The sequence below is a fragment of the Ovis aries genome, chromosome 7 (assembly GCF_016772045.2).
Source record: "Ovis aries strain OAR_USU_Benz2616 breed Rambouillet chromosome 7, ARS-UI_Ramb_v3.0, whole genome shotgun sequence".
NCBI lineage: Eukaryota > Metazoa > Chordata > Mammalia > Artiodactyla > Bovidae > Ovis > Ovis aries.
Genome location: NC_056060.1, coordinates 9,375,938 through 9,387,412, shown reverse-complemented (window position 1 = coordinate 9,387,412; position 11,475 = coordinate 9,375,938). Strand labels below are relative to the sequence as shown.

General features: G+C 41.7%; 1 protein-coding gene across 1 annotated transcript in view; it reads left to right on the top strand.

Moving 5' to 3' along the window:
• The first annotated feature begins 824 nt into the window (after positions 1–824).
• Positions 825–11,475, top strand: part of AP3B1 (adaptor related protein complex 3 subunit beta 1) — a 239,204-nt gene continuing 228,553 nt past the window's right edge. The window contains exon 1 of the mRNA XM_027971481.2: positions 825–1,099. Coding sequence (XP_027827282.2) covers positions 972–1,099 — 128 coding nt within the window. The 5' untranslated portion in view covers positions 825–971. The remainder of the gene's footprint in view (positions 1,100–11,475) is intronic.

Below are 11,475 nucleotides of genomic sequence, written 5' to 3'. Positions count from 1 at the left end.
TTCGGAGCTTGCCTAAACCGGAAGCAGTGGAAATAGTGCGCAGCATGCTCTGAAATCCACCCGAAATATCAGGTGTGAGGGGGGCAAGTTACTCCTGAAAAAGTTTCTCACGTGCTACTCTGGAGCCAGGCAACTTTCTGCCTGACTCCCCTTAAAACTTTAGTAAGTGCTACCACAAGAAGAACAAAAAGAGGTGCCCAGATAATGGGCTACTTCTGGTGTTCGGGACAGCTCTATTTTTTTGTTTTTAAACGCCAGTAGGAAGCACGCCGTTAGCTCCTTGGAACCAATGGCCCCAGGATTTTCCTTTGAAACTACAATGATCCCATCTTGGCGGTGGCAGATCCCAGAAAGACAGGGTTTTAGAAACTTCCTTAAAACTCAGAGCTCTGCATAAAGATTGCCTGGGGCAGAAGTAACAGCAAGACTCAGCAGGCTGGAGGGAAAGCATTAGAAACCAGCCTAAACAGGAAAAGCAGTCCTAATTAAGTTTAGCAAAGTTGATCTGGTGTGTTAAATGGTGTTTCAGGAGAAATCTGAAAACTTCTGGTTTACAACAAGAATCCAAAAAAAGAGGTGTCCGGCCCGGGGAATCTCCTAAGGGACCAAAATGGATACGTGGGTATCTGTCTCCAAAAAAAACCCCCACCTCTAAAAAGAGCTTAGTCTTTAGCCCGCTGAGGGCCTGCCTAGCGCAGAGGCTGGGTTCGAGCCGCTCGGCTACCTCAAAAGCCCGGAGGCGGGAACTCCAGTCCGGCCCGGGAGTGGCCGGGGGGTGGGCTCTGGCCGCACGCACACTGGGCATGCGCAGGGGGTGGCCCGCCGGGTCGGCTTGGGAGCCGTGACGAGTCCGGAAGCGCCTGCGCGCGCCCCTCTGCACGAGAACTAGTTTTGTTTCCAGTCGCTGGGACCGGAGCCCGTCAGAGAGAACCCCGGGCAGGACCAGCTCGACACCCGGCGACCCCGCGGCGATGTCCAGCAACAGCTTCGCTTACAATGAGCAGTCGGGAGGAGGGGAGGCGACGGAGCTGGGTCAGGAGGCGACCTCAACCATTTCCCCCTCCGGCGCCTTCGGCCTTTTTAGCAGCGATATGAAGAAGTGAGGAGAAAGGTTTGGGGTGTGGGGACGGGACTGAGGGGCTGGGGCTCCCGGGACAGGGGCAGGGTCGCCCTGAGACCGTCCGGGAGCGGAGCGGGCGTTTCCTGCCGCGCTATCGCTTGGGAGTGGTGGGAGTTGTTGGGAGTGTGGGTTGAGTGTGTGGAGGGGTTCTCTAGGAGTTTTCAGACTTTAGTGAAAAAGAACCATTGGGACCGCTTAGGTGCCATCCCCAAAGACCCCGACTGGTCTGGGGCCCAGGAGTCTGAATTTTGAGCAAACACTTCAAGCTAGTTTAAAGTTTGCTTGATGCCACCTGGAGAAATTCTCTCTCTAGGGTGGAAGGATTCAAGTTTGGGGAGCTGAGAGGGAAAGTTAGATTGTGTCTTATGGGAACCTGTTCTGTGACTCTTGAGTGTAGAAGCAAGGAGGTGTTTTAGGCGCTTTATGAATGAACAAGCTGGTTTATTCAGGCACCAGTGTTCCCGGAAAATGTCTTTTGCATTACAGACCAAAAAAGAAAAAACAAAACCCCCCACCAAAAGTATAAGACAACCCCCAAACCAAAAAACAAAGCTAGGAAACAGTAAGAAGCGTATGAGGAGAATATTTAGAGTGTGGGCAAGTGGCACAATTTTGCAAATAATGTGGATTTTAAAAATGAACCCTAAATAATGTATACGTGTGTGTGTTTTTAAAGTTATTACGAGTATTTTAAGTACCACCGAAAAAGGGAAAGAAAACACCCCGCTCATTGTTTTTTGTGTGTGTGGTGAGGGAGAGAGAGTGATTTTAAACTTACAGAATTCTGGTAACTTTGCATTTTTTGGTAATAATTTTTACATTTTTTCTTATTTTTGATCTCTCAGTACTTAGTGAACATAATAGGCTAACACTAGATTTATGCTGAACTTAAGGTAAAGTAGCTATGCTGGTGGCCTTGCGGTGTCAGAAAGATAAATTAAAATTCATTTTATTTAATTAAATAATTTATTTGATTAAAATTTAATGTAATTAAAAAATTATTTTAAAAGGCATTCTGGAAATTGCTAGTAGTTGAAGTTGAGGTTACATTTTGACTGTATTAAGCTAACTGAAACCTGTGTGGAGTGTGTGGAATAGAGTTTTTTGTTTATTTCCTTATTCTCAGGTTAGCAAAGTTTATAAGTAATGTAACTTCAGTAATTTTTCATTTTTCCTTCTATGCATTTAGATGATGGATTATTCCAACAAGAAGCTTGTTGCAGTTCTGTTGTTCTATTAGCAGAAATTTCAACTGTTAAATTAATGTTTAAGTCTGTAGAGTCTGTTTTACATGTGATATGCTTACAGTTGATCTACTTTTATGGATTGTGAACTTCTAAGGTGTTTTCCTCTTAGAGCCTTTCATTTCCTATTTTGTCAGATTTGGGTCTAATATTGAAAAAAATGTGTGGTTTTGACTGTGACCAGTGTTACTGAGGTGACTGAGCATGTTGGAGTTGAAATGAAAATAGCTGACTTTGAGTACTTCTGCACACTACTTTACATTGATTATCTCATTTGGTCCTCCTGACCATTTGGTCTGGCTGAGTGAGTATGACTTACGGAAAATTATTCTGTAACTTTGAGGTGCCACAGAGGATATAGAGCAACCCAAAAATACTTTGATTCCACTTTGCAGATGAGAAAATTGGAGCACAAATGGTTAATTTGCCTAAGATAACAGAACTAGAACACTGAGCTGCCTGAGTTTGAGCTCACAGTCTCATCTCAGAGCCCATTCTCTTGAGTATTTGGATATGCTGCTTGACAACGTTTATTGTACCTTGGTCTTCCCTTGTATTGCAGTTAGTAAAGAATCTGCCTGCAATGTAGGAGACCTGGGTTTGATTCCTGGGTGGGGAAGATCCCCTGGAGAAGGAAATAATTATATCTTATTAGAGAATGCAATCAAATCATTAAAACTTTACTAGTCGTAGAGAGTGTATGACCTTGAGGCTTTCAGGAATTAGAAACATTTTGGCCATTGAATTGCAAACTAGTGCAGTTGTACAGAAACAGGGACCTGTGTTCTGGAAGTGGTCACTTAACCTCTCTTGAGCTTACATTCTCTCATTTATAAAAATGTGATATTTCTTGCCTTTTTAAAAAACCCAAATGACAAAATTTATGTAAAAAACTTCAAGCTTACCCTAATCCTGTACTCTGATTTTTTTAATCAAAGTATAATTGACATCAACATGTTAATTTCAGATATACACCATAATGTTCAGTAGATTTTTTTATGTATTGAGAAATTATCACCACAGCAAGTCTGGTTAACATCTGTCACCATACTTACAGTTTGGTTCCCCCCTCCCCTCGAATGAGGACTTTGAAGATTCGCTTTTAGTGATTTTCAAATATGTAATACAATATTATTAACTGTAGTTACCATGGTGTACATTATATCCTCCTGACTTATTTGCTTTATAGCTGGAACTTTGTGCCTTGGACTTTCTTCACCCATTTCTCCCACAACCTCTGGTCTCATTTTTGATGATTTACTTTGAATGATTTTGAGTTTGCAAAAAAGTTGCAAGAATAATAGAGAACTACTCTTGATGTAGGCTCAGTTTTTAAAAAATCACTACATTGCTTTATTTCTCTTTCTTTCTCCATCCACACACAGACATACACACATTCGTATTATCTCTTATCCATTGGAGAATAGGTTGAGTAAGGCCGGACCCCGGGGGCCATGATGGGCCGCCCCTCCTCTCCCTGCCACCGGCAGGGGAAGTCCCTAATGGAAGGAGCCTCCCAGATCCCTGGGACCAATGACAGCACACTTCACCAGCTAAAGCCGCCCCACCCCAGCCACATAGAAGGACCTGTCAGCCCGCGATGCCTCGGCCTGGCGACCTGTCCGAATCCCGGTCCATCTAGCCTGACCATCCCTCGCAACCAACGTATAAAAACCACCCCCAACATGGTCTGGGCGCGGACTTCCTCGACGTGCCTCGTTGGGGTCCGGGAACCCCGCCCGGGAGCGCTTCACCATTAAAAAGCCTGTTAGACACTCTTTTGGTGTCCTGGTCTTTTACCTAACAGGTTGTATACACCATGTCCCTTTATCCTCATACCTTAGCATGTATTTTTTAAGAACAAGGATATTCTCATTCACAACTGCAGCACTGTTAGGGTTAGGAAGTTTATCATTATTACAATTTACAGTCTATAATCCTGTGTTGTCATTTGTCCCAATAAATACTTCTAATTTTTTTTAGCATTTTTTTTCTCTAGTGTAGAATCCAGTCCAAGATTATATAGTTTACTTAGTTCTCATATCTCTTTAATCTCCTTTAAACTGGAATAGTTACTTAGCCTTTGTCTTTCACTGCCTTGATATTTTTGAAGAACACAAGCCAATTACTTTATAGCATGTTAATCAGTTTGCCTTTGCTGGTGTTTCCTCACGTTTTGACTCTTGTTAAATATCCCAGGCTGCATTGCTACCTTCTTAGACTTTTGTGTCAGGAGGCATAGGGTGCCCACCTTTATAATGTTAATTTTCCCCGTTATAGGATTTTTTTCTAGTTACCTGTGGGGGGACACTTTGAGATCATACAGGTGTTCTGCTCTTCATTTGATCCACCATCCCCTGTACTTAGCCACTGTGTGTGAATCTCCTGCACCAGTCTTTACTACAATGTCTGCAGTGGTGATGTTTTTACTGGAGGATAATTGCTTTACAGTTTTGAGGTGGTCCCTGCCACACATCAGCACGAATCAGTCATAATTATATATGTGTGTGTGTGTGTTTGTATTCCCTCCCTCTGGAGCCTCCCCCTCTCAACCCCCAGTTCTATCCCTCTAAGTCATCACAGAGCACCAGGCTGGGCTCCCTTTGTTATATAGCAGCTTCCTGACAGTTGTTAACTTATTTTACAAATGATAGTATATATAAATGTCAATGCTACTACTTTCTCAATTTCTCCTAGCCTCTCTTTCCAGCAGTGTCCAGAAGTCTGTTCTCTACCTCTGTGTCTCCATGTCTTCTCTGTAAATAGGTTCACTGTTTTCCTAGATTCCATATATATGTGTTGAAAGAAAAGTGAAGGTGTTAGTTGCTCAGTCATATTCGACTCTTTGCAACCCTGTGGACTGTAGTCTGCCAGGCTCTTCTATCCATGGGATTCTCCAGGTAAGAATACTGGAGTGGGTTGCCATTCCTTTCTCCAGGGGATCTTCCTGATCCAGGGATTGAACCTAGGTCTCCTGCATTGCAGGCAGATTCTTTACCGACTGAGCCACTAGGTGTTAATACATGTTTGTTTTCCTCTTTTTGACTTATTTCATTCAGTATAACAGATTCTAGGTTCATCCACCTCACTACAACTGACTCAAATTTGTTTCTTTTTATGGCTGAATAATATTCCTATATATAAATATAATACACACACATCCCACCCCCCCACCCCCAACCCCACCCCCCGGCCACCCCTACAACTTCTGTATTGACATCTAGGTTGCTTCCATGTCCTGGCTGTGATAAATAGTGCTGCAGTGAACATCGGGGTACATGTCCCTTTTAGAATTGTGATTTTCTCAGGGTGTATGCCCACTAGTGGGATTGCTGGGTCATATGGTAGTTTTATTCCTCGTTTGTTAAGGAGTCCGTGCTGTTCTCCATATTGGCTGTACCAGTTTACATTCCTGCTCCCAGTGCAGTAGAGTCCCCTTTTCTCCACATTCTCTCCAACATTTATTATTTGTAGTTTTCTTTTTTATGATGGCTGTTCTGATTGGTGTGAGATGTTTTCTTTTGTCTTGAATGCTTATTTTAACCAGTTTGGCTGTGTGTGTATAATTTAAAATAGTAATTATTAATAATTTGTTTTTGGATTAAACATTTAATTAGAAATTAATTTCTAGAAACAGACAATACTAATTAGTTTTTTAAACAATGGTAAAACTACTGAATTTCTGAATCTCTCTTTTTTTTTTGAGAACATCACAGTGTATTAGAAAGAGTATTGGACCTAGAGTGAGAAGACCTGGGTTTAAGTTGATGTTTCTGCTTGTAGTAATGTTTCTTTGTTCAAGTTGCTTGATCTCTTCAGACTTCAGTGCCTTTATTTCTAGGGAGGGTATGATAATACTTGTCTATTTTGTGAGTTTTTCACAAGATGGTATAGTGGAAATGACTTCTGAACTAGAAGAGTGACTAACACTATTTGGAAACGGTCTTGAAAGCTTCACTGAGGTGGTAATATATTAGGTCATAAAGCCTGAGAAGATTTTTGCCTGTTGGAGAGTAGGGGGAGTTCTTCAGGCAAAGTATATAGAAACCAGGAGAGTTGCAAAAGAAAATGCATGTTTAGATGAAATATAGATTCAAGCATCAGCATTTAGAATTGTGGGCAATAATTAAAGTATGAGAATGGATGAAATCGCCCAGGGAAAACTTTTCTTTTTAGGAGAAGAGGCAGTTTAGACAAAACTGTAGGGAGCATCAATATTTAAGGTGTGAATGAATGAACAACTAGGGAAGGAGACAGTGCTCAGAGGGCTAGGAAACCAGAGGAAAGTTTAAAAAAAAAGGCAAGCTGAAAGGAGCAAGGAAGTGGTTAACTATGTTAGGAGTTGCTGAGAGAAGGCAGATGGAATGAGGGCTGAAAAGTGGCCATTGGATTTAACAATTCAAAGGTAACCAACGGAGCATTTTTTCAGTCCTTGCTGAAATTGGGGTGGTCTTTTCATTTGTTAGATTTGCAGAGCTGATGTAGCCCCAAAGGACTGCGCGCTTTTCTGTTGTCTTACTATATCGTGTAGTCCGATGTAATCAATATGTCAGTGTTTTTGTATTGCCTATGATAAAGCCTAGCTTACTTTTTTAACTTAAATTTTATTTATTGTCAGCTTTATATTATCCATGAAAATTACACTGCATATAACTCTTTAACCTTTACTATCAGTGTTTCTCAGTGGAGTCTACTAGGAATTTTACATGGGTCTCTGGTGTGTGTACATTATGGTAGGGTACAGTCCAAAGGGTCGCAAAGAGTTGGATATGGCTGAGTGGCTGGGCACACAACAGACAACACATTTAGCTCTATCCACACTGTTTTTTCTCACTTTCAAGGGGCGTATAGAAATGTGTGTGAATGAGAGTAACCTTTTTATAGGGATGTTCTCGAGTTAACCTTATTGAAAGTAAAGATGAACCAGTCCTATCGACCAAGAAAATGCAGAGGGCTACAAATAAAATAGTTTATTTGGGGTCTTAAGATTTGCAGTTCGAGATTGTACAGTGGAAAAGAGTCCAGAGTCTCATAAAGATGAAAGCCACAAAGTCATTACCTGGCAAGAACTATGGTTGACCACTATGCAAGGAAGTATTTGCTGTTAATGAATAGGCTGTCATGAGTTACTTCAGAGTAAGGGTTGGATAAATATTTTGAGTTTCTGGAACATTGGGCATATACTGTGGATACCTCTGTTAAGATAGTGGTTGAAGTTCAGATTCCATCTGGGCCGTTGGTTGTTAAATCACACTTAATCAGTGGCCTCCCGGCTCTGTTTTCGAGAGCTCTCTAGCCACTGCTGACTTCATTTTATTTTCTTTTTACAGCCCCAGATGTCAGTGCCTTGTTGATAGTAACACACTGTTTTATTTTTTGTTTTTGTATTCCAGTTTTGTTGAGATATAATTGATATACAGCACTGTATGAGCTTAAGGTATACAACATAATGATTTGACTTACATATATCATGAAATTATTACCACAGTAAATTTAATGAACATCCATCATCTCATATAAATGTAACATTAAAGAAATAGAAAATAATTTTTTCCCTTGTGATGAGAACTCTTAGGATTTACTTAATAATTTTCACTTATAAAGTATAGCAATATTAGTTATATTATCATATTGTATAGTACATTCCCAGTTGTGAGATAAAGTACTTAAAACTGGAAATCTGTACCTTTTGACTGTCTTTATCCAATTCCCCCACTCCCCAATCTCCCTCCTTCTGGTAACTGCGAATCTGATCTCTTTTTCTGTTAAGTTTGTATGTTTGTTTTTTGGTGAGTAATTGACCTGTCACACACTACGTTAGTTCTTGGTACATAGCACAGTGGTTCAATGTTTCTATACATTTCCAAATGATCACTATGATAAGTCTAGCTGGTATCTCTTGCCATACAAAGGTACTTCATATTTATTGACTGTATTCTCCAGACTGTGCATTTCATTGCCCGTGACTCATTTATTTTGTAACTGAATTTTGTACACTGATTCCTTCTTCCCCCCAAACCATCTGTTTTGTTCTTTGTATCTGTGATTCTATTTCTGTTTAGTTATGTTTGTTCATTTGATTTTCCCGATTCTTTGTCTGTCTTTCCCTGTCTGACTTGTTGCTCTTAGCATAATACCCTTTGGTCGTTACATCTTGTAGAAAACGGCAAGATTTCATTGTTTTTTATGGGTGGGTGTTCTTTGGAGGGAATGATGCTAAAGCTGAAGCTCTAGTACTTTGGCCACCTCATGTGAAGAGTTGACTCATTGGAAAAGACTCTAATGCTGGGAGGGATTGTGGGCAGGAGGAGAAGGGGACGACCGAGGATGAGATGGCTGGATGGCATCGCTGACTCGATGGACGTGAGTCTGAGTGAACTCCGGGAGTTGGTGATGGACAGGGAGGCCTGGCGTGCTGCGATTCATGGGGTCGCAAAGAGTCGGACACGACTGAGCGCCTGAACTGAACTGAACTGAATATCCCACTGTGTTCTGTGTGTTGTCTCTGTGTGTGTGTATATACACCATGTGTTCTTTGACCATTCATCTATCAGTGGACACTTAGATCGCTTTCATATCTTGGCTATTTAAATAATGCTGCAGTGAACTTTTATGGTGCATACATCTTTTCAAATTACTGTTTTTGTTTTCTTTGAATAAATACCGAGGAGTGGAATTGCTAAATCATATGATAGCTGCTTTTGATTTTTTGAGGAACCTCCATACCCTTATGGCTGCGGCAATTTACAGTGCCATCAACAGTGTCCCTTTTTCCCCCACATCTTTGCCATCTTTTATGGAGTTATGTGGTTTTTCTGATACTGACTTGTATGAGCTGTTTATATATTTTGGACGTTAATCCCTGGTCACTAATATCATTTGCCGATATTTTCTCCCATTCCATAGGTTGTCTCTTTCTTTTGTTGATTGTTTCCTTTGCTGTGAAAACACTTTTAATTAGATCCACTTACCTATTTTTGCTTTTATCTCTTTTGTCTTAGGAGACAGGTCCAAAAAAAATAGTTATGATTTATGTCAATATTCCGCCTCTCTTTTTCTAGACGTTTTAGGGTTTCAGGTCTTACATGTAGGTCTTCAATCCATTTTGAGTTTATTTTTATATATGCTGTGAGGTAATGTTCTAACCTCAGCTTTTACATGCAGCTTGTCGAAGAGACTGTCTTTTCTACATTGTACCTTAAACTCTTGGTTGGTGTTGGCCTGTAGGTAGGGGGAGCAGGCCCAGGGGGTCCTGGAGCTGGTGCCAGACTGCTGGTGGGTGGGTGTGTCCAACCCACTGGCTGGAGGGCCTTGTTTGTGCCAGGTCTGGTGCCCCAGCTCTGGTGGATGAGGCTGGGCCCAGGACTAGTGCTGGCCTGCTGGCAGGTGGGGAGGGTGGGATCGATGGGCTGCTGGACCCAGGGCTCTTGCTCATGCATTGGTGGGTGGGCTGTGTCCTGAGCCTTCTGGTAGACAGGGCGGGTCCTGGGGTCCCTGAGGGCCCGGGGGGTCCTATGGCAGCTAGCCCGTTTGTGGGTGGGACTAGGTCCCCCCAGCTACTCTTTGGTCTAGAGTGTTCCAGGACTGGTGCCTGTGGGCTGGTGGGTGGGCTGGGTCCTGACACTAGTTAACTAGAAGAGAATTCCTAAATGACACTTGCCAGGCACCAGTATCCCTGTGAGCCACCAACGAATCCCTTAACTAGATAGTGTAGTTTATATGAAGATGCCTAGCAAAGTGTTTGGCTCATAATTTTGCATAATAAATATTTTAGATCTTTTACTTAATGCCTGATCATTGAATGATTCAGATTCTACTAATATTTATTGTCTCTTTAGCCAGGACCTCCCTGGTGGCTCAGACGGTAAAGCATCAGTCTACAATGCAGGAGACCTGGGTTCGAGCCCTAGGTTGGGAAGATCCCCTGGAGAAGGAAATGGCAATCCACTCCAGTACTATTGCCTGGAAAATCCTATGGACAAAGGAGCCTGGTAGGCTACAGTCTCTGGGGTCACAAAGAGGCGGACACGACTGAGCGAGTTCACTTCACTTAGCCAGTGTAGTTAAAAATAAACACGACCAGATTCTGTGGCCCTTATACAGAAGGAAAACCCTAACCTGCTATCCCTATTGATGTATCATTGCATTACCGTGAAGGCCCCAAACAGCCGTTTTCTCTATGCCATTGCTTCAGGTTTTGTTGTGGTCAGGATTAATTGACTTAGGATTGTCATGTAGGTGGGTGTTGAATGAATTTTATAATCAAGATTTTGAAGTCTATACCATTCTTCAAAAAGCATTTTTATTTGCAAATGTGGGGTTATACCGTAAGGATAATTAATTCTTATGTGTTTTCAGCAGATAAGGTTTTAGCTTACCTTTAAGAATATATTTGGTGAGATAAGGCTAATGTGAACTAATACGAATAGTACAAATATATAGTGTTAAATTGTGCAGTAATTCTCAAGTTTTCAGTGTGATAAATGACTTATTATAAGCCTTTATTTTTTTTTCCCCTGAATGAATAGTGCATTTTAATGTGAACTTGGCCCACTGAGGTTTTTTTTTTTAAACTTTTTATTTTGTATTAGGGTGTAGTCAATTAACAGGGCTTCCCTGATAGCTCCATTGGTAAAGAATCCGCCTGCAATGCAGGAGATCCCAGTTCAATTCCTGGGTTGGGAAGATCTGCTGGAGCAGAGAGAGGCTACCCACTCCAGTATTCTTGGGCTTCCCTTGTGGCTCAGCTGGTAAAGACTCTGCCCACAGTGCGGGAGACCTAGGTTTGATCCCTGGGTTGGGAAGATCCCCTGGAGAAGGGAAAGGCTATCCACTCCAATATTCTGGCCTGGAGAATTCACAAAGAGTTGGACACACTGAGCCGCTTTCACTTTCATAGCAGATTAACAAACAATGTTGTGATAATTTCAGGTGAACAGCAAAGGGACTCAGCCATACATACACATGTGTCTGTAAGCCTTTATTTTTGTAAACAGTGATTTACTGAAGAAAATGGACATGCTGGAATTTTGAAATGTCAAAACACATTTTAGTTTGAGATGCTGAAAATGCTGGAGCTCTGAGTTGTTAGCATATTATGAAGGGGCACAG